We start from the raw sequence: 24,513 nt of genomic DNA on the forward strand, positions 1-24,513 counted from the left end.
ATGCAGGCATGTCACTACTAGTTTTATCATTTTGAGCAAGTTACTTAAAGAAGGTTCAGTTTCTCATATATAAAAAGAAGATAATCGTATGTATTTCTCAGGTTGTTCTATGGATCAAATGCATACAATAGGCACTGTTAAATTCCTTTTCATTCCCCTACAAAGAGATTAGGATTTCTTGATTAGCTTCAAACTCCTGATGGACTCACTATAGGAGAGGTTGGGGCAGGGAGTACACAATGGAGTAGAGATTTGGGAGACAAGGGTTTAGCTATTCTTGTGCCCTAATTACTGTCTTTTTTTTTTCTCTCATGGGTACAGGAATTGGCCACCTCCTTTGCTTTAATTTCTACCATTTGCTGCTTTCATTTAGAGTTGCAACCCCACTCCCACCTTTCCCTAGTCAATTAGAAGATAGAATTTAGTCCTGGTTTCTCCCCCTAGAGTTACAGGGTTAAAAAATACCTGATATAAAAACAAACACCTGAAGATTGACTTCTAGAATAGCAGAATGAAAACCTTAGGGAACTCACTCTCTCTAAAACAATGAAAATACAGGCAAACAAACAATTTTAGGGCTCTGGCATTTAACAAAAACCAAAGAATGAACTGAAAAATCTAAGAGAAATTACTGAACTTCAGTGCCCTTGAGAAAAACAGCAGCCCAGGCACCTGAGGTGGAGTATGGCCCAGGTATCACACAATTAATGAAAATACCAGTTCCAATCCTGGTTCTCCTGGCTAAGGGACCTCTGATCTTTACTTTATCCCACTGAGTTTCATGAAGTTCACCTTATTTTTCCCTTAACTACCTGTGAGAATTAAATAATGTAATATGAACAAAACACCCATGAGTTGATGGGCAAAAGTTACTTGCCTAAAAAAACTTGCAAAATCCAACATTTCTACCTTAAACACACAAGATATCATCCTATTTGCAACCAAATCATGTAAAAGCTTTAGACTTGTTCCAACAATGTGCCTTACTTTTCCATGTAATTATTATGCATTAAAACTTCTAAAAATAGTGACAATAGGCCAAAATTTTAACTTGACATAAATCAAAATGACAATATTGAAATTGTTCAATAAAGCATTTTTCTGCACTGGGCCTTAATCTTCCAGTATGTTTCTCAAAGGATGATTTCTACTCCTTCCTCAATATCAGTGCAAGCTGTCCCTCATACCTTGTTACTTTAGAGTATCTTTTCTCTAAAGCACCATCCCTACAATTATAATGTCTTTCTTCCTCTATTTCAAAACAGCATTTAAAAAAATCTTAACTCAAACTATCCAATCATACTGTTCTGTAAATTTACAGGCTCCCAAACATATACACAGTGTTGCAGTATAAAGGATTTACTTGGATTTTACTTTTAAATCATCAAAAATAGCAAACAATGACTTTTCTTAATTTGAATTAAATTGCATGGGGGAAAAAAGATAAAATATAATACATGTTTTTACTAAGAATAAACTCCTACCTTAGGAGAAGTGGAGAGATCTCTTCCTGCAGAAATAATGGTGTTTTCATTTACTCCTCCTGTCTTTGGTGAGATGGCTGGTGGGGCTGGAGCTTTTCTTTTCACTCTCCTTTCAGTTTCCAGTTCTTGAATTGGAGTTACCAAATTATTTGGAGGAAGAGTTGGTTTAGGTTCATAAAAAGGATTAGATCTAAATGAAAGAAGAATTATTGTTAAATGTTACTCTAAAAATAGTTTATTCCTAGCTAAAATAAGAAAAAAGTAAAAATTTATAAAACTAAAAAATACTGAAAATGATAAGGAGAAACCCAAACTAGTGATACCTACAATTTGGAAACAACCACTATTAATCTATTGTTTTGTTAATCACTGACAATAAAATTTTTCCCCTTTAAAAAGTATTTTTTAACTTTTTTCATGCAAGGTCACACTTAGCTCTATTGTATATAGATCCTTAGAAAAATGTTTATAGTAATAATAAGTCCTATATACTCCCCACACCCAAGGAAAAGGAAATAAGATGTGGAAATATTTGCTTTTTTATGCACCCCACATCAAACACTTTTTTTTCCTGCACTTCATTCCTTCTCATTAGGATGAAATGCATTTAGAAGTTCATTCAGCAAGGTTCTGTTAATAGTAAATACTCCCAGGTATTGAAAATGTCTTTATGTCACACTTAAATGATAATTTTGCTAGGTAGAGAATTCTAGTTGTCAGTTAATTCATCTCAGCACAATGATGATATTAGCCCACTGTCAGCCTACTATTTCTCTTTTATAAGTCATCTTTTATCTTTAGTTTCTGTTAGGATCTTCTTTTTTCTTCTGGTTTTGAGCAATTTTACTATGACATGTCTAGGTGTGGATTTCTCTTAATTTATCCTGTTTCAGGCTCCTTCTATCTCCTGAGTCTGAAGATGTATGTTTCATTAGTTCTGAAAAATTATCAACCATTATCTTTGATAGCCTCTTCTCTATTTTCTCTATTCTCTTCTTTAGAAAATCTTATCAGATGTATGTTGAGTTATCTCTCTCCTTCATATTTTTACAAATTTTCATTCCTCCTGTGTTATAGTCTGGATAATTCCCTCACATCTATGATCCAGTTAACTTTTTCTCTCTTCATCTGTGTCTAATTTACTGTTTAATTCTCCATGAGTTTTTAATTCTGATAAGCATTTTTCTTCATGCAGCTATGTGTAAAATACCTCAGGTACAGAGATTTGAGTCATCATCTAAACACATTTATTTCGGAGCCTCGATCTGATAAATCTATTCAAGTTCTTGCATGTACAATTCTAATGTTTCTTTTGTCTCCTGATTTTCTCTTGGTATACTCTTTTCTTGTATGATTTGTAATTCTAGATTTCAAGTTCAGGGCTTAATCTGAGTTAAGGATTTAACTTAAGGATTTCCTCAATGAGGAAATCCTGCATAGTCTGAGCTGGGAGTGCCTCTCTTCACTGTTTATGTTTGTATTTGCCAAGTGCTTCAGAAGCCATTTTATGTGCTATTTTCTTGGCTTGGAGGATCTCAGGCTACCCTACCAATATAATGTCAAATCCATAGAAGATTTGGGTGGGCCTATGTGCTTATAACTTCTCTGGGAAGACTTTTTTTTTTTTCCCTCTACCTACAGTCTAGGCCCAGGCAAAAAATCTGCCTTGTTAAGTCCTTTTATGAATAGATGAGTTTTTTTTTCTCACTAGCTATCCATAAACACAAGTATTTGGTGTATGTGATGATTATTCTTCCTATAAACTGTTATCCTGGTTTTTATTTATTAGTTTGTTGCATTTTTCCCCAACACCAGTTGGTTCTCTAGAATCCTATGTGTACAGAATAATTTCTGAGTCCCCAAGGCTAAGTACCAGCTGACCCAAATATAGTGATTATTCCAAGGGAATTCCACCTAGTCATATAAGGCCTTTACTGTTGATAACCCTCTGTTTCAATTACGAATGCTCTTTTAACTACAACAGTATCAGACTCACTTAGAACCAATACCAATTATGTACTCCTTTGCCTAAGAATTTATACATAGACAGTCAAATCATATGAGACTGAGTACCAAGGAGATATGGATCAGAGATGGGAAATATATCATACTTGTGATGTCATTCTTATGCTGTACTCATGGTAACAATTAGTGTCACGGGATTCCTTCCATTGAGCTAGGGTACAGCCACAGAATCTCTTTCAACTCTGTTCAAGTAGTAGCTTTTAACTGAATGGAGTTGGCATTTACAAAGAAACCTATTTCCTGTTCTTCCTCTACTTATGTCTGTGCATTCAAGAGAATAAGAACAGGAAACAGATATACACTTGAAAATTTGCTTTTCAGATAAAATATTCTTGCCTAGTAAGTGATCAAGATATGCGTGAAGTATTTACATCCCATGTTTACAACCTGGAGACGAACTTAGGGATATCAAAGTAAGGAACAATGTTAAAATAACTAGGCGTTCAGAAAAAGCTGAACATTCTCTCTGAAAAGAGATATGAAAGGTATCACATCTAGCCTAGAATGGCGGTTGCCAATAACATTATTAACTAAGATTAATAAAGCATTTATGCTGTGCTAGTCACTATTTTAAGTAATTCACATGTTTTAACCCATTTAATCCTTACAACAAGCTTGTTTCTTGGCCTAATTTTATTGATAGCCTCATACAGCTGTTTTTCAAACTCTAAAAGTAGTTTGAAGAGAGGTAAATGTAAAGAAATAAGATGAAAACATTTTTCTTAAAACTCCAAAACTTAAAAAAGAGAAAAATCTTTTTCCCCCAAACTTAACTACTTGCCAACTAATGTTACATGTTTCAGAACTGAACAGACCCATTTCAATCTAACTGAATTAATTCAGTTATATGAATTATTTAGGTGATAGTCTAAAAAATTGTTCTTGGTTAGGTCTCTCTAGAATAAACTTCCATACAGTTTGTAAGATGGTAGCTGCCACAATAATCATTATTTTTAATTTGTTATGTAAATATGGCTAGTTTTAAGAAAACCTAAGAAGTGTTAGAGGATATTTATATTACAAAAGGATTTGTGCTTCAAAGAAAACAATGACAGAATCTCTTAAAACAGGTATGATTCAGTACATTTTAACTTAATTTACAATACTCAGTTGCATGCAATTTTTATAAAACATATCTAGTATGTATACAAAAGTAACTAAATATTGTCCTTTTACTTCCTATCTCTGACTGCTTCAAATCACTTGGGTCTCCCTCTAACCACTTGAATATTAGTATTCTTGTCAAAAGAAGGTAAATGCAAGTAGAAAAGAAGCTCATAATCAGCTGATTTCCAAAGCTGGATCATAAGACTCATATTCCTAGAAACATAATCAACACAGATATTTTCTTGAAATAATTAGAGCTATGTTTCTCAATCTGTTTTATCCTATGACATGTAGTAAAAATGAAATTTGTATGTCATGCTATTGTAAAAACATAGGAAGCTGCTGGAAAATCAGGGTACCAGGGACTCCAGCTGCCCTGGACCACGCCTCACCGCCAGAAGGACTAAAGGAATGAGTGTGTCTCACACACTTATAATCTATTGGTGAGAAAACAGTGTGCTAGGCACCACCACTTGCTAGGTACTAAATCAGAATAAGATAAACTTCTACTTCTAAGGGCTTTGAATGATCGTCCCTATGGATCAGACATTTCTAACTAAAACTGAATTTCCTACTCTTTAAGAATAAACAGGATGATTCTATTTATTTGATACTCAAATGTATATGGGCAAAAGGTAGATTAATAGTTTTCAGGAGATAGGGGAAGGGAGGAATTGAAACTAACCACTAATAGGTAAAGGATTTCTTTTTGGGGTGACAAAAATGCTCTGGAATTAGACTGTGGTGATGGCTGCACAACACAGTGAATTAGCTAACAACCACTGAAGTGTACACTTTAAATATGGAGTTTTATGTCATGTGAAGTATATCTCAATAAAAAAAGTGCTATTAAAAAAGTGAACAGTAGGGGCGCCTGGCTGGCTCAGTTGTTAGGCTGCCTTCAGCTCAGGTCATGATCCCAGGGTCTTGGGTTCGAGCCCTGAATCGGGCTCCGCGCTCTGCGGGAAGCCTGCCTCTCCCTCTCCCACTCCCCCTGCTTGTGTTCCCTCTCTCGCTGTGTCTCTCTTTGTCAAATAAATAAATAAAATCTTAAAAAAAAAAAGGTGAATAGTATACACTGTGCTACAAAAAGTGAATATATACATAATATATATGGTTATGAACATGCTCCCTTCTCTATAAAAATGTTATATAATTACTGATCAATGCATTTTTAAAAATACTTAATATTTTTAGTAAAAAAAATTATTTAAGGAACTAGCATAATTTCCACATTCTGTTGATCATCTATGATTTGAATAACCTATTTCAGGGCTTCCTACATCACTTTCAATAAGCAAAGATTATTTTTATCCTTGTATTATATACTTGAGTAATTAGTTATATCATTAACTCACTGTGAACTAAAAATTCATCATTTACATTAAGTGGGAAATTGGACAGAATAATTTCAAATGACATTATTTACTGCTTAGAAAACAATTTACCCAAGAAAAAGAATTACAGAAAGAAAAACTGTAAGTTGATTAGAAATAGAATTAACCTACTGAAAATACAATAAAATATGAAGCAAGGGTATAGTGAAATCTGAAGTCTGTTCCTCTCACTTTGAAAATTTATGTTTCTTTGGACAAACCACATTTCTTAAATGAAGTGTGTAGCTTCTCTGAATAAAATTCAAAGACAACTTTCCTTCGGAAATTGACATACAACCATACCAGAAATGATTTTATGCTGGATCTCAAAAGTCATTTCATAAATGTTTTGAAAAAATATTATTGCTTTCTCAGTTTTTATTTTTGCTACATAAACTAGAATGGCTGAACTACCAAACACAAGACAACTGAGAAAATCCCTGTGGTTGCTAAGTGTACAGGACACGTGCTACTAGCACTGAAGGGTGTTTACTTTCTCCTGGTGCTGATGGATATGCTGAGGTTCTGAAGGTTGCTTTACACATCAAAGGACTCAGGATTATTTATTCGTGATAGTTTTATGTCAGAGGATGCAGGAAGAGTTTTGTAATGAAGATGAGTAATACAGGCTTTTCACTCGATGAAAGGTCATAAGTTTATTACTGAAGTAAGAACAAATTTTGGAAGATTTCTGCTAATGTAGTAGGACCTACAAACTTTTGGAGAAAAAAGGATGAGAAATAGAGTTCTTCCTGGACTCTCACATTAGCTGATGAGCAATCTTTAGAATCTGTATGTATATTCCTATTAAAAAAAAAAAAAAGCTTAAGTGTTTATAGGTTCCCTCTGGTAATCTCAGATGATTGAGCAATTTAGAATGTTCTTTATTCATGGGAAACTTGTAAAGACTGTGACTTTCATGTGGAAAAAAAGAATGGTCAAAAGGAAACACCCAGTGATTCTGATTTTAGTTTTTATTAAGGCATTTTAAAAGTTTAAGCAAACATTAGATGTCTCTTTAATTTGTTAAAAGGAGAGAGCAGGGTGTGAGTGTGAGTTGTGTAATACTCATGCATCTTGGAATGACTGAACGTTGGTACTTGAAGTTTATATTTACATTCAAATACTCTAGGTGTGTGGGTATTACTCAGCACCTACACCACCCATGAGAAATTTTATTTTGATCACACATTGGCTATTTCAAAGAAAACAAATATAATAACTTCAGTAAGAGTTCTGCCAACTTTTTCAATCCCTGTATAGTTATTAATTGGTACTGAAATCTAAACCTGGACTTGGAATCAGATGATTACTATGATGTATTTCTATGTACTTACAGAAAGTTAGAACTTTTTTAGGTTTTATCAAAACCTAACTAGGCCCATGAAGAGTCACAGGCCATATGGTGTAAAATGGGAAAAGGTTGAGAAATGTAGTTCCAGAGCAATAAAAAACAAGTCACCTACCTCATTCTTTCAAATCAAATATTTGAATTTGGTTATTGTAGTTCCCTTAAATAATCGTTCTTCTAAGTCAAACAGTCCCCATGCCCTCAATCACTGCTCATTTGATGTGGTTTCTGGGCATTTTGATGACTTTGTTGCTCTACTCTTTTAATGCTCTGAATCATTGATGCCCCTTGTAAAGTGCAGCACCCAGAAGTTAAAATAGTGCTCACAGGGCGCCTGGGTGGCTCAGTTGGTTAAGCGACTGCCTTCGGCTCAGGTCATGATCCTGGAGTCCCAGGATCGAGTCCCGCGTCGGGCTCCTTGCTCAGCGGGGAGTCTGCTTCTCTCTCTGACCCTCTTCCCGCTCGTGCTCTCTATCTCTCATTCTCTCTCTCTCTCAAATAAATAAATAAAATCTTTAAAAAAAATAAAATAAAATAGTGCTCACAACAGGAGCTAACCAATGCACAGGAAAGAAATGACATTTCTTCCTTAACACCAAGCAACTACTCCCAATTTAATACATTGAAGGAGCCTTTTTATTATTCCCCTCTCAATCTATAATATCCCCATTATTTTGAAAGATTCCACTATTAAACTGTATTTTTAAAGGAATAACTATTTTCCCAAGATCTAAATAATCTTAATAACACTAAAATTCACATATTTCTGAGAAAAACAAAGACCCATACAGCCTCACTACAAGTAAACATATAATTACTATTCTTTTAATTCCATCACCTGTGCCATTTCTGCATCCATATCTTATGACTGAGTTTCCTCCTCCTGATGGGTCAGATTTTCCTGCTTCTTTATATGCCTGATAGATTTTTGACTAGCTGTCAGACATTGTGAATTTTGTTTTGGGTGCTGGATTTTTTGGTATTCCCTTTGGTATCTCTGGTATATTTGTATGGCGTGCAGATAAGTTACTTGGAAATATTTTGATTTTTTTGAGCCTTGCTTTTAAGCTTTGTTAGGCAAGCCCAGAACAGCCTTTAGTCTAGGGCTAACCTCACCACTTTATTGAGACACCATTATGAGGACTTGACTTGATGTCCCAAGTGTAAGGAACAGCTTGGAAACATAAACTATTCTTGGTCCTGGGTGAACTCCAGGGACGTTTCTGTGAGATTCTTTGTCCTTGGTAATTTCTTCATATGCATGCTCTCATCAATACTCAGCTAAAGACTCAAGGGGGAACCTTCTACAGATCTCTGAAACTCAGTTTCTGAGTAGCTCTCTCCTCTCTGATACTCTGTCCACAATTCTATTCTCTTCAGTACCCCCAAAGTCCAAACTGTCTCCTAAACCCATGGAGATTACTAGGACTTTTGGGCTCTTTCTCCCTGAACTAGAGTTGGAAATTCTCTCCCATAAATAAGGCTTGGAGAAGGAAGGGCTCACCTTCTTTGTTTCTGTTTTCTCAGAAATCACAGTCCTGTGCTATTTGCATACAATATCTGAAAACCATTGTTTCATATATTTCATTCAGTTGTTTAGTTTTTAGTTTTTTAAGACAAGAAGCTATTATCAGTCTATTACTCCATCATGGCTAGAAGTGGAAGTTTTGTTGTTGCTGTTTAACACACTCAGGGCCACGGTCTGCAGCCACACAGGCTGTGAACTGTTTAACTCCAGAATACAATTTGCACACACTCTTCTCCTATCCTCACCCTAGATTTGAGTAAAATGGCAGCCCTAATCATACTGACTTTTTATAATGAGCTTATAATCAATAACAATCATATCTGGGTAAGAATAATAACTCAAATGAAGATAATTTCTAATTTCTAATTGTTATGGTCTTGTTGTTTGGCATTTGAACAATGTGTTCTCATCAAAACAATATCATAAATGATGACCTGGTTCCCACAAGAGAACCTAACCTATTGAAGTGTAATACTTACAGTAATTGATTAAAAACATCTAAGTGCCATTTATAATGTGATTCCTATGAGAATACACAATTGGAATTCTAATTAGAGATTTCAAACATATTTCTCTCCATTGTTAGCTTAGGATGCACATACGTTCACATGGAAGAGGGTGGAAGAATCAGCATCAAGATCATAAAAATTCAGATGGACATGAGACAGATACTAACTTGTAAACTGTATATTAACACTGGGGCAGACCTCTTTTTACCCATGTAAAGCTAGATTACAGAAGCATCTCTTTAAACATAGAGACTAATTTATGATGATAGCAAAATAAAATGTACTTACTCATCCAACTCTTCTTCTGTTTTAGAACTGTCAGCATAGAGGTACTTGCTCATGTCCACAGGTCTTACATTTTTTCTTTTTGTAGACTGAGGAGGAGAATCCTTTATAGTTACAAAAGTTTCTGGCTCATCAAATGGGTTCAAATACTGTGGAGTCTGTATCTCTTTAAAGGGATTATAGCTATTATTATAAAAAGATTCCTCTGATTTTTTAGGTGATGCTGTTTCAGTGATGGGTTCTATAAAACAACAGCAAAAAATGAATTAAATCAAATTAATATTATCTGATATTTTCTTATATTTTTAGTGCTTACAAAAATAACCTTGAATTAATACTCTATGGGGCTGAAAGAGTCAAAACAATAATATGTTTTAGAGGGGCTAAGTTCAGAAGATGTGTTACCTAAGATCTTTGTCTACTTCTCCAGGAATGCTGCTCCCCAAAATGGCAGCTCTGAACAGGCTATTTTTATTTATTTATTTTTATTTTATTTTATTTATAGGGGGAGGGGCAGAGAGAGAGGGAGGGAGAGAATCTTAAGCAGGCTCTGCACCCAGCATGGAGCCCAAAGTGGGGCTTGATCTCATGACCCCGAGATCATGACCTGAGCCAAAATCAAGAGTAGGATGCTTAACCAACTGAGCCACTCAGGTGCCCCTAAAATGGCATTTTTGGAATGCCCTTGGGGTCTCTAATATTATTAGCATTACATTATGCCAATTTTTGAAATTTTAACCTTCTTAGAGGTACAATATTCTATTTATTGTTTATTTCATTTGCCTATACTAGCTTGCCATCCTAAACTGATATAAAATAAATTTATTTTTAAGAACACAAAGTGGATTAAATTTTGAAATTGTCTTTGGTAGTTACACCAGCAAGAGACTACTTAGGGAACTGAAAATTCATTCCGGACTATTATCAAATATATATCCACATATCACTGAATTTATTTCACAAAGCCTTCCAAGAGTAGGTTTCTATATGCTACAAGACCTTAAAATCTAGAGTTTTTAATGAGATTGTTGATTTTTTTCAATATAACTTTGATCCAATAAGTACTCTATTTAATAAGGTAAAGGACTAATGTAGGAATTCTCAGATAGAGAGTGCTACACTGAAATCATATTGATAAACTGACGGACATGTTACATTAAATTTTTCTAAATTTTATTATTTTAAATTTCATTTTGAAAACCAAGGTACCCTTAATAAAATTCTGACTCCCAAAACAAAAAGCACTGCAATAGCATCATGTCCTCCAATGATACTAAGTGCTTAGTACCAGCCTTTTTCTTCTTATGTGTCTTAATATTTTAAAACAAAACTAGAACTTGTAATAAAACTGTCCAACATTTGGTCATGGATTCTGATAAAAACAAGTGTTTTCCCAGACTGAAGAAAAGTTTCAAAAAGCCAACAATCAGAGGGTAGTTTAAAAGTTAATTTTAATTATGCCGTGCAATTCTGACAAAATACTGTAGAAGGCAGAAAACTGGTTACTGAAATTCTCAAGAAAAATAACTATTCATAAGTGACATTTCAAACAATTTAATCCAATTATTATAAAAATTTCATGACTGACATATTTATGACTTTTATATTTTAAAGTCAAGCTCCTTTAATTTATACTTTAGACATTAGCCCAGAAAACTTATTTTGTCTTTAACTGAAGAAAAACCTCTGAACTGAAATTCCATACACCATGGAGAAGCAATTATAAAATGTGAAAGAGAATTCATAAAATCATAATAAATACGGAAATGAATTTAAATAAATCTTAAATTTTAAATTTAAATTTAAATCTAGACTATGCTAGAGAAGAGATACAGTAACTGTGTAACGTTTTTAACACTAGGATAATATTCAAACTTAACATTTCATTAGAATCTTTATAACAATGTAAATGAGGCATTTTCTTTTCTCTATAGGGGAAAAGAGGCTGGAAAATTTTTGCCTATTCAATTTTTATTAACAAATATCAAGTCTCAAATGCTTGAGAAACCAACAAAACTGGTCAACGGAAATAAGATTTTTATTTTTACTTTCAGGAAGAGGATTGCAAAACTTGATCTAAGCAAATTCATCAGTTACAAAACCAAAAGCAAGAAAGCATTCAAACTATAGAGCATGGTTTGAAGATGACAGAAATGGCAACAAAGGAGGGTTTAAAATGAGATTATTTTATATAAAAGCTAACAAACACATTTAATATTTTCTAAGAGGGTCACTGATGCACAGAATGTCATGAATCTAAAAGGAGAATTGAAGCTGTAAAAGCAAATAAAAGAACCATCTAAACAACTTCAACACATTATTTTTTCCTCACATGCTTTTCTTACTTGAAGATGCAAATTTTTCATCAATAAAAATTTAAAAATTATTTCTAAAAAAACAAGTATTCTTCTATTAGAAAATAATTAAACCAAAGACTCTAAGACACGTATATTTAAAGAAAATATTGGTTGTCACATTTTTTTTTTAGCTCTATAGGCATGGTTAAAGATTCTGAATCAGGTTGACTACCTCTCCTAAATAGAAATACCATATTACATGTTATCTTCTACTCCTTTCTTTACCTCAGAAAACAGACCCACATATATATATATATTTTTTTTTTAAAGATTTTATTTATTTGATAGAGAGAGACACAGTGAGAGAGGGAACACAAGCAGGAGTAGTGGGAGAGGGAGAAGCAGGCTTCCCGCTGAGCAGGGAGTCCAATGTGGGGCTCAATCCCAGGACCCTGGGATCATAATCTGAGCCGAAGGCAGACGCTTAATGACTGAGCCACCCAGGCACCCTGACCCACATATATTTTTAAAAAACTATTTTTATTTGACTTTGAAATGGAAAACTCAAATACTGATGTCTCAAAATATTTTGGTAATATTTTAAAAACTCAGAATACTCAGATATATGTAGTGCACAATTGAGGAGAAGCCATGTGGTCAAAAGAAGACACTTATTAGGGATCTCAGCTCCAACTCCACTTCCATTTACCTAAAGTTCTCATTCAATCAGTGAATTCCTCTGGGCCTCAGCTTCCTAATCTATGAAAAGAGGCAGCTGAACTAGACTACTTCTAAGATTTATTATAACCATTGACATTTAAAATACATTCTTAATATATATAGCTCACAAACAAAATAAAATCTCAAATTAAATTAAATTTACAAATTTAGAATCTGGTAAGAAGGGAGAAAATAAAGGAAGAGAAGGAGAAATGGATTACAAAATGATATTGCTCCGGGGTGCCTGGGTGGCTCAGTTGTTAAGCATCTGCCTTCAGATCAGGTCATGATCCCAGGATCCTAGGATCGAGCCCCACATCAGGCTCCCCACTCGGCGGGAGGCCTGCTTCTCCCTCTCCCACTCCCCCTGCTTGTGTTCCCTCTCTCACTGTGTCTCTCTCTGTCAGGTAAATAAATAAAATCTTGAAAATGATATTGCTCCAACAAGAGTAAATCCTGAAGTTAAAACCTCATTTTCACCATGAGAGGTAGTAACAAAATTCTTCAAAGCTCTTGAGGATTTCATAAGAGCAGTCTAAAAGATGTATACACTGGTTAATCATTCTTGCATCTACTTTGAAAAAACAGTTTAATTAAACAGAGGCCTCACTTCTTCAACAGCTCTTATTTAGGCTTTAAGAGTTCAAAACTACTTGATAAGAAAAATGACTCAGGAAAAAAATTCTGTGGATGTATTCCTTACAAGTATGTTGTATATATGATAGCAGGGGTTTTCAATCTTCTTTTTGCTCCATGCTATTTACATGCACAACTTACTCTCACTACTGACTATAATTCTCAGCCAAAGACATGGAGTGGTGAGTGGGAGGAGTTCACTGGACTCTCTGAGGGTGAGGGCAGAGGAGCTGACAGAGGGAGAAGCCATCCCACAATCCCAATATCAGCATGTCTCATAACTTGACCTTACCTGGTAGGCTAATCTAATGAGACTTTACTATATGCCAGCTAGGTGAAATACTGTTATCTCTAACATTAGAGCTTTACCATCTAACTTGACCAAACTAATAGAGAATTTAAAAATAACCCCCATGTAGAAGGTGGGTAGAGAGGAAGGGTGAAATAGGTGAAAAGGATTCAAATTACACTTATCGTGATGAGCACTGAGTAATGTATAGAATTGTTGAATCACTGTTTGGTACACCTGAAACCAATATAACACTGCACGTTAATTCTACTGGAATTAAAAAAAAAAAAAAAGCCCCATGTAAATGTTTATGTAAAGGTTTATTTTTTCTTTAAAAACAATTCAATGGAAGCTACCCAGATTTGCTAATCAACTGCACTGAACACAATTATCATCATAAACAAAAATTATTGAGTCTTAAAAAAAAAAATCTCTTCCTACATTACAATTCAAGATAACTTGACTTTATAAAGACTTTTAGAAGTACAGAAAAAAACTCACTACCTTCTGAGTCAGGATCTCCAAATGGGTTTAATTCTGCTACATCAGGATCACCAAATGGATTTAAAGTCACAGTGGCCAAGTCCTTTTCAGCTTCATCCAAAAAGTTCAGTTTGTTGATAAGCTCTGAAAATAAACATATGTGTTAGTTCACCATGACTGTAGTTAAGGATAATTCTTCATCATTCAAAAAATATTTAAAATTGTAAAAATTCACACTAATAATACCTGCAAATAATAAGATGTAGCATTTTACCTATGGCAGAATGCCATTCATGTCTTTTGTAGCATACCAACATTTTCAAATAAAACAAATATATGCATATTAATTTGAAAATTATATCAGATAAAGAACTAGAGAAACTTCCATCATCTAATTTAATCCAATAAAAAAGTGCTGACACAGATTTTTAGAAAAATATCCTTCACTTTTAAATATGAATTATTCAAATGGGTTTAATATAAGCAAATATTTCAAAAACAGTATAGTTATAATATATAAGCTAACTGAAGAAATATGGTCATGTTATATGATCAATTATTATCTCATGTTTTTAAATCACTGCCTATCAAGGAAGGATACTGTTACAAGGCTTTGCTAAAGATGGTAAATTATGTTGTTGCCTGTTGGTATGCTACAAATTACCAAAGAAAACATTCAAGGAAAAGTACAAAGACAAAACTGACAGCTAATAAGTACAGACAGAAGTCAAGAGGTAGCAGGTCACAGTAAATACAGGCAATCAGAAGCAGAAAGAAAGGAAGAAAGCTCTTAGACCTTCAGAGGAACTGGCTGATTTAGCTGAAGGCATATTTGCTTGCTTTATGCAGTCATCTTGATCTTCATCTAAGCTGCTCAGAGCATTCAATTGGTTTACAATTTCTGTAAACAGAAGCCAGTCGAGACAAATGTAAGGTAAGGTCATTTAATTAAAGAGCCATAGAAGCATGCTGTTACTCAAAAAGACAAAGAGAGGGGATGTTTGGTTAATCACAAGAATACATTCAGAGGATGTTATTTTGATGGACTACAGCAGATGTATTTAACTGAAAGTTACGTTGTACTCATATTTTAAAATAGAAAACATTTTGTTAAATTTATATTATTAATATAATAACTATGTTAATAAACACAAAACAAAGATAATAACCCAAGAGGCTGACGCTGGCTTTTAACAACCAATTTTGTATTTATAAAACAGTGCTTTAAATGCATGTTAGAACATTAAAAAATGTCCCCTGATACTACAGAAAAGATGTACTATTTGTTTCATATTATAAATGTAAGCTAAAGGTTTTAAGAGTTTATCTACATGAATCATGAACGGAAAAAGCAATTGTTCATGTTCTAGAATTTTAAAAATCAGCACAAAAGAAAAGCAGTCAATAGCTACTATTTTCTATTCCTGTTTTCTAAGGCAATTGTCCTTTTAAGGGAATTCTTGAGTAGTGGCTTTAGGAAATCTTAAAATTTAGCCAATAAGAAACAAAACAAAAGACAAGGTTAGATAGAAAAATATTAAAATGAGATAGAATTCATTTTGTGCATAAATAGAATTTTTTAACATGAGTCATATATATTTTGGACAACTCTGAATATGTGCAATTATTATTTACTAAGTGAAAATTAGCTTGGAAAAAAATAATAAAAGCCTATGAGGGTATTCTAGTTAATCCCTGCTGTTTCCAAAGTTACAACCAGGGAATAGTTTAGGTATTAGGACAGATCCAGATTATTCAGTGGGAAAGAAAAAAAAATGGTTAAAAATAGAAAAGAGTTGTAAATTCAGCTTTAAAAATGGTGTTCTTTAACACTGTGATTCTAAGTACACATTCTAAATTTTATTTGAACTAAATCACAGAATACACAGTTGTAATAAGGTTGCCTTCACCCATTCATTTGTTGTTGAATAAATATTTATCACTCTGTGCCAAGTATTATCCTTGGGACACAAAGATGAAAAAAAATATGTGGTACTGTCCTGGAATTTACATTCTATAAAAATACAAATTAATATTGAAACAGACTAAATAAATGACTACTAGAATATTAGGTGGTAAGAAATACTAGTGTTATTTTACAGATCTTTGAGCTAAATATATATACAAATTTGGTAAACTTATTCAGTTCTTTTGTCTTGATGAGAAATACATTTTGCATGAATAAAATTGCTTGAGATAGTCAAGTAAACCATGGAGCAAAAGGAGTAAACACAATACCAACTGAACTCTTCATGTGATTTTGAATAGCAAGAGCTGAATACCCAGGCTTTATAAAATGTCTTCTTTCATTTTATTCTGCCAACAGTTTTAAACTCCACTCTCACTCAACCTAGTAAACTCCTCATTAAGATAGAGCTCATCCATAAACTAGATCATTTACTCTCACTAATTATAACTTTGTAATTTTTAAGGAAATATAATGGAGTAGAGGATCAGTGTTAAGTGATTACCAGTGCATGACTGACTTTTTTTCATTTATTACTAGTTACATATTATTAAAAATCTGCAAATGATTTTTAACTTTGAAAGCATGAAAAAATATTAACAATAGCAGCTAACATTTATTGAGCAGTGGGAAGGGTTTCACATACATTACCAGTATTAATTCCCATAAATATCTTGAGGTGTTAGTACTAATATCCACATTTTATCATGTATATTAGTATGATTTATTTGCACTGTATTTCCCAGATGTGCAATTACTAGGGTAAAAAACTTTATTTTTAAAAAAGATTTATTTACTTATTTTAGAGAGTGTGTGTGTGTGTAAGTTGGGGGGCGGCAAAGGGACAGAGAGAATCTGAAGCAGACTCCCCACTGAGCATGGAGGCCTACCTGGGGCTTGATCTCATAACCCTGAGATCACCACCTCAGCCAAAACCAAGAGTCGCCACTCAATCAACTGAGCCACCTAGGTGCCCCTAGGTTAAAAACTCAAAAATAATGCTCAAAGATCTGTTTTCTTTATATAGCTAACACATTTTAATTATTTTATATTCAATGAAGGTAGAAATCAATCATTTTTAAAAATATCTTCTATAATGGGTAGCATAGGGAATATCGAAGAAATATTAGACTTGGTCCTTACCTTCAAAACATTAATATTTTTCCATGGAATTTTAGGTACAACATGGGCATTTTTTTTTTAAGATTTTATTTATTCACTTGAGAGGAGAGAGAGAGAGAGAGAGCACGAGCAGGAGGGAGGGGCAGAGAGAGAGGGAGAAGCAGACTCCCTACTGAGCAGGGAGCCTGGCGTGAGGCTTGATCCCAGGAACCCAAGACCATGACCCAAAAGCAGAAGGCAGACGCTTAACCGACTAAGCAACCCAGGCACTCCGGGGCATTTCTTTAAATACTATCAAGATGACTCCATCACATGATTAAATTATTTACACTGATTTTTCTGAATGTTTAGAATGTTTCCTCCCCCTCATCCTACCTTTAGTGACATCTAATATCACTAATGAACATTTCCTCATTAACCCAAAATAATTTCTTCTTCTCATTGTTATTGATGACAGTTTTCCTTCTTATCCTAGTTTTCCTATTTATCCATAGCTTAAATAAATCTTTATGTTCCTCCTAGAACTTCTGCTTCTACAACTTTCATATTCATATTCATATTAACAAAGTGAAAGGTAATTCTGATTAGTTATACCAATACTTCCTCTATTTGGTATGCAAATAAATGTTAATTCAAATCATAATAAGAGGCAACCTCCAAAGAAATACCATTTGCCTATTTAATAAATATTTATCAAATACTTGCCCTCATGGCTTTATATTTTTGTGGAATAGACAAGTGAAGCATTATATAGTATATGATAACTGTCTTAAGTATTATGATTGAGATATGTATTATAGGCCACGTGAAACTGGAAGAGAGGCATATAGCTCAATCTAAGGTCAGGAAGGCCTTCTGAACTTATTCAAATTTGAGCTAATATAAGACAGACATTATTATCATTATTATTATTATTTTAAAGAAGAAATGGAGAACATTCTACAGGACAAAAGGGAGACAAATGAGAACAAGACACATTTGAAGAACTGCAAGTTGTTTGGGGTTTAAGATGCCAGAGGTGGAGGGCGCCTGGGTGGCTCAGTTGGTTGGGCAGCTGCCTTCAGCTCCGGTCATGATCCTGGAGTCCCGGGATCGAGTCCCACATCAGGCTCCCTGCTCAGCAGGGAGTTTGCTTCTCCCTCTGACCCTCCTCCCTCTCATGCTCTGTCTCTCATTCTCTCTCTCGCAAATAAACAAAAAAAATCTTTAAAAAAAAAAAAAGATGCCAGAGGTGGAAAATGGAATGAGATGAGGTTGGCAAATGTCCTATTCTAAAGATTATTGTGATCAAACCAAAGAATGAGAACTATGGAATCCACCGAAAAATCAAAATGTATATTTTAGAAACATCACTCCAGCAGCAACAGGGTAGCAGCATTTGGAAAAAAACAGTAAAGGAAGCAAGAAGATGAGTAGGTCAGCATCACCACCCCACGAAAGGAGGCAATCAATAAATATTTGCTAATTAAAGAATAAATTAAGAATAAAGATTTGGTGGTTAAATTGACGAGGGATAGGGAAAGGAATCTAGGATAAATGCCAACTTTCTGTCTTGGGTGACTGTGTGGATAGTATTCTACCACTGTGAGGGGGGGCGCGGTTAGGAACATACCAAGCTACAGGTGCCTGTGAAACTTCCCATGCAAATAAATTCAACATCATAGATGTTGGTCTGGAGCTTAAAATGCACAATTTTGTTATGTATTTCTCCCTTTAAAAAAGCACTTTTCAGGGCACCTGGGTGGCTCAGTTGGTTAAGTGTCTGACTCTTGATTTCAGCTAAGGTCATGACCTCAGGGTTGTGAGACTGAGCCCTACATCAGGCTCTGCACTGGGCATGACACCTGCTTAAGATTCTCTCTCTCCCTCTCCCTCTTCCTCCCTCCCTCTCCAAAACAAAAATAATTAAATAAATAAATTTTTTAAAAAATACTTTTCTGTTTTTTTTTTAATTTCCTAGAGCCAATGTGTTTTACAATATATAATCAGAAAAAAGTTAAAAATTTAAAAGATTTAGGACAAAAATTTATTCCCCGAATTGTTTTAAGTGGGAAACTTTCTCAGTAGTATACTACCTTGACCAAAACCCTTCCTGGCCCAATATACTTATATAATACTATATTACTTATTATAGTGTTGTTTCACCAAATATTTACACATTTGAAAAATGCTAAGAATGCTATGTAATAGCACAAACAAATTTCTACCCCAGTGCTACTCAAATTGAGCAATAAACTTGTAGTGTAAAACTTAGTCATAGCAACAGTGTGTTAGTGTGGACTTGCTTCACATTGGTGAGAATAAGAAGGAAAACTAAATTAGGGGCAGGCAACCAAAGCAAAGGGTCAAGTAATTTGAGACTCTCCTTTACTGTTAGGAAGGGAAAAGAAGATAGAAATTCACCACAAGAGATTATCACATTGAACAAAAAAAAGGTGGTTGGGTGGTGGCCTTAAAAGTAGGTGATGGGGGTGGCAGAGCAAGATGGCGGAGGAGTAGGAGACCTGGATTTCGTCTGGTCTCAGGAATTCAGCTGAATAGGGATCAAACCATTCTGAACACCTACGAACTCAACAGGAGACCGAAGAAGAGAGTACCAACAACTCTGAACAGAGAAGCGACCACTTACTGGAAGGTAGGACGTGCGGAGAAGTGAATCCGAGGTGATATTCGGGAGGATAGACGGCGGGGGAGGGGGCCTCCGTCGGCCGCTTCTGGCAAGTGATAGAGCCACGGAGCACAAAATCGGAACTTTTAGAAGTCGGCTCCGCTAAAGGACATCGCTCCAGTGGCTAAGCGGGGGTGGAACCCTCGCGGGACAGTGTGGTCTCAGGACCCTTGGGGTCACAGAAAGCCCGGGGGTGCCTGAGTGCAGCAGAGCTCCCAGGTATTGGACCGGGGAAGCTGGCTGCAGAGACAGAGCGGAGGTGCAGGCTCTCAGCTTGGGGTTGCCGTAAACTGTGATCTGTGGCCCAGTCGGGCCACTGCTCCTCTAGCACGGACCCAACAAGCGGCAGAGCTGGGGAGACTCCCCTTCCTCCCCCAGGAGGAGAGGCGCGGGAGCGCAACGCAGGGATCTGCTGGGTTTGGAGACTCCACACGGGGTCAAGTGCCAGAGATAGAAACGCTAGGTCACAGGTCAGGTGAGCACGCAGTGCGGCCGGAGACCAGGGAGACGGGAGTGACTGCTTTTCTCTGGGGGTGCACTGAGGAGCAGGGCCCTGAGTTCTCAGCTCCTCCGAGTGGAGATTGGGAGGCCACCATTTTCACCCTGGTCCTCCAAAGCTGTACCAGAGCTTGCAGGGAACAAAAGCTCCTGAGAGCAAACCCAAGCAGCTTGCTTAGCCCAGACCGACAAGGGTGGGGCAATTCCGCCTCGCAAAGACATTTGGGAACCATGGCAACAGGCCCCTCCCCCAGAAGATCAGCACGAACAGCCAGCAAGCCAAGACCAAGTTTACCAATCAAGGAGAACGGGAGAACTCCAGCGCTAGGGGAATACTGCACATAGAATTCATGGCTTTTTTTTAACCATGATTCATTAGTTTTTCAAAGTTAATTTTTTAACTTTTTTTTAATTTTTCTTTTTCCCTTTTTCAACCAACATCTTATCAATCCCTTTTTTTAAAAAAACATTTTTTATTTTTCATTTTTAGAGTCATATTTTATCCCTTCATAGTAGCTACCCTTATTTTTGGCATATATATATAAGTTGTTCTCTCTTAAAATTTTGAGATACAGTTTCTTCTAACAGATCAAAATATACCCGAAATCACTAGTGTATGGCTTTGTTCTAGTCTCCTGCCTGATCACATTCTCTCCCTTTTTTTTTTAAATCTTCTTCTTTCTTTTTTCAAACAACTTCTTATCGTATCAATTCCTTTTATAAAATCTTTTATAATTTTCATCTTTACAGTCATCTTCCATCCCTTCATTGTATCAACCCTTATTTTGTACATATATAAGTCTTTCTTCCTTTAAAATTTTAGGAGGCACTTTTTTCTAACAGACCAAAATATGCCCAAAATCTAGTGTGTGGCACTGATCTATGCACTAGCCTGATCGTATTTGATCATATTCGGGTTTTTTTGTATTGTTCTGTTTTTGTTTTTATCTTTCTTTTTGTTTTTTTTTCTTTCTTTCTTTTCTCTTTCTTTTTTCTTTCTTTCCCTTTCTTTTCCCCTGGTTTCAGGTCTTTTCTGATTTGTATAGAGTATATTTGCTGGGGACGTTGTTAACCTGTTAGCATTTTGTTCTCTCATTCATCTATTCTCCTCTGGACAAAATGACAAGATGAAAAAAATCACCTCAGCAAAAAGAACAAGAGATAGTACCCTCAGCCAGGGACCTACTCAATATGGACATTAGTACGATGTCAGACCTCGAGTTCAGAATCATGACTTTAAAGATACTAGCTGGGCTTGAAAAAAGCGTGGAAGTTATTAGAGAAACCCTTTCTGGAGAAATAAAAGAACTAAATCGAAATCAAAAAGGCTATTAATGAGGTGCAATCAAAAATGGGGGCACTAACTGCTAGGATAAATGAGGCAGAAGAGAGAATTAGCAACATAGAAGACCAAATGATGGAAAATAAAGAGGCTGAGAAAAAGAGAGATAAACAACTACAGGATCACGAGGGCAGAATGAGAGATAAGCGATACGATAAGACAAAACAACATTAGAATAATTGGGATTCCCAGAAGAAGAAGAAGGAGAGAGAGGGGCAGAAGGTATATTGGAGCAAATTATAGCAGAGAACTTCCCTAATGTGGGGAAGGAAACAGGCATCAAAATCCAGGAGGCACAGAGAACCCCTCTCAAAATCAATAAAAATAGGTCAACACCCCGACATCTAATAGTAAAACTTACAAGTCTCAGAGACAAAGAGAAAATCCTGAAAGCAGTTCGGGAGAAGAGATCTGTAACCTACAATGGTAGAAACATTAGACTGGCAAGAGACCTATCCACAGAGACCTGGCAGGCCAGAAAGGACTGGCATGGTATCTTCAGAGCACTAAACGAGAAAAATATGCAGCTAAGAATACTATATCCAGCTAGGCTCTCACTGAAAATTAAAGGAGAGATAAAAAGCTTCCAGGACAAACAAAAACTAAAGGAATTTGCAAACACAAAACCAGCCCTCCAAGAAATATTGAAAGGGGTCCTCTAAGCAAAGAGAGAGCCAAACAGAGCCAAACAGAGACATATACAGTAACAGTCACCTTACAGGCAATACAATGGCACTAAATTCATACCTTTCAATAGTTACCCTGAATGTAAATGGGCTAAATGCCCCAATCAAAAGACACGGGCTATCAGATTGGATTAAAAACCAAGACCCATCAATATGCTGTCTGCAAGAGACTTATTTTAGACCCAAAGACACCCCCAGATTGAAAGTGAGGGGGTGGAAAACCATTTACCATGCTAATGGACACCAAAAGAAAGCTGGGGTGGCAATCCTTATATCAGACAAATTAGATTTTAAAACAAAGACTATAATAAGAGATGAGGAAGGACACTATATCCTACTTAAAGGGTCTATCCAACAAGAAGATCTAACAATTGTAAATATCTATGCCCCGAACATGGGAGCAGCCAATTATATAAGGCAATTAATAACAAAAGCGAAGAAACACATTGACAACAATACAATAATACTGGGGGACTTTAAAACCCCCCTCACTGAAATGGACAGATCATCTAAGCAAAAGATAAACAAGGAAATAAAGACTTTAAATGACACACTGGACCAAATGGACTTCACAGACATATTCAGAACATTCCATCCCAAAGCAACGGAATACACATTCTTCTCTAATGCCCATGGAACAGTCTCCAGAATAGATCACATCCTAGGTCACAAATCAGGTCTCAACCGGTACCAAAAGATTGGGATTATTCCCTGCATATTTTCAGACCACAATGCTTTGAAACTAGAACTCAATCACAAGAGGAAAGTCGGAAAGAACTCAAATACGTGGAGGCTAAAGAGCATCCTACTAAAGAATGGGTCAACCAGGAAATTAAAGAAGAATTAAAAAAATTCATGGAAACCAATGAAAAAGAAAACACAACTGTTCAAAATCTTTGGGATACAGCAAAGGCAGTCCTGAGAGGAAAGTATATAGCAATACAAGCCTTTCTCAAGAAACAAGAAAGGTCTCAAATACACAACCTAACCCTACATCTAAAGGAGCTGGAGAAAAAACAGCAAATAAAGCCTAAACCCAGCAGGAGAAGAGAAATCATAAAGATCAGAACAGAAATCAATGAAATAGAAACCAAAAGAACAGTAGAACAGATCAACGAAACTAGGAGCTGGTTCCTTGAAAGAATTAACAAGATTGATAAACCCCTGGCCAGACTTACCAAAAAGAAAAATGCCCCAAATCAACAAAATCATGAATGAAAGAGGAGAGATCACAACCAACACCAAAGAAATACAAACAATTATAAGAACATATTACGAGCAACTCTATGCCAGCAAATTAGATAACCTGGAAGAAATGGGTCCATTCCTAGAGATGTATCAACTACCAAAATTGAACCAGGAAGAAATAGAAAACATGAACAGACCTATAACCACTAAGGAAATTGAAGCAGTCATCAAAAATCTCCCAAGAAACAAAAGCCCAGGGCCAGATGGCTTCCCGGGGGAATTCTATCAGACATTTAAAGAAGAATTAATACCTATTCTCCTGAAACTGTTCCAAAAAATAGAAATGGAAGGAAAACTTCCAAACTCATTTTATGAGGCCACCATTACCTTGATCCCAAAACCAGACAAAGAGCCCATCAAAAAGGAGAATTACAGACCAATATCCTTGATGAACATGGATGCCAAAAATTCTCACCAAAATACTAGCCAATAGGATCCAACAGTACATTAAAAGGATTATTCACCATGACCAAGAGGGATTTATCCCTGGGCTGCAAGGCTGGTTCAACATCTGCAAATCAATCAACGTGATACAATACCTTAACAAAAGAAAGAACAAGAATCATATGATCCTCTCAATAGATGCAGAAAAAGCATTTGACAAAGTACAGCATCCTTTCTTGATCAAAACTCTTCAGAGTATAGGGATAGAGGGTACATACCTCAATATCATAAAAGCCATCTACGAAAAACCTACAGCGAATATCATTCTCAATGGGGAAAAGCTGAGAGCTTTTCCCCTAAGGTCAGGAACGCGGCAGGGATGTCCACTCTCACCACTGCTATTCAACATAGTATTAGAAGTCCTAGCCACAGCAATCAGACAACAAAAAGAAATCAAAGGCATCCAAATCGGCAAAGAGGAAGTCAAACTCTCACTCTTTGCAGATGAT

The 24,513-nt window shown here is 35.6% G+C and overlaps 1 protein-coding gene across 10 annotated transcripts in view; it reads right to left on the reverse strand.

Moving 5' to 3' along the window:
* EHBP1 (EH domain binding protein 1) overlaps window positions 1-24,513 on the reverse strand; it is a 715,801-nt gene that overhangs the window by 178,660 nt on the left and 512,628 nt on the right. For 7 of the 10 annotated variants that reach the window (XM_073897641.1, XM_073897642.1, XM_073897643.1 and 4 more), the window contains 4 exons: window positions 14,887-14,991; window positions 14,112-14,234; window positions 9,669-9,906; window positions 1,485-1,674 (listed from right to left, as the gene is read on the reverse strand). In XM_073897641.1, coding sequence (XP_073753742.1) covers window positions 1,485-1,674; window positions 9,669-9,906; window positions 14,112-14,234; window positions 14,887-14,991 — 656 coding nt within the window. The remainder of the gene's footprint in view (window positions 1-1,484; window positions 1,675-9,668; window positions 9,907-14,111; window positions 14,235-14,886; window positions 14,992-24,513) is intronic. The other 3 variants (XM_025868606.2, XM_025868605.2, XM_025868600.2) reach the window with 1 other exon arrangement.

Source organism: Callorhinus ursinus, unplaced genomic scaffold (assembly GCF_003265705.2).
Source record: "Callorhinus ursinus isolate GAN/ISIS: 27379988/994484 unplaced genomic scaffold, GSC_fseal_2.0 scaffold10, whole genome shotgun sequence".
Taxonomy (NCBI): domain Eukaryota; kingdom Metazoa; phylum Chordata; class Mammalia; order Carnivora; family Otariidae; genus Callorhinus; species Callorhinus ursinus.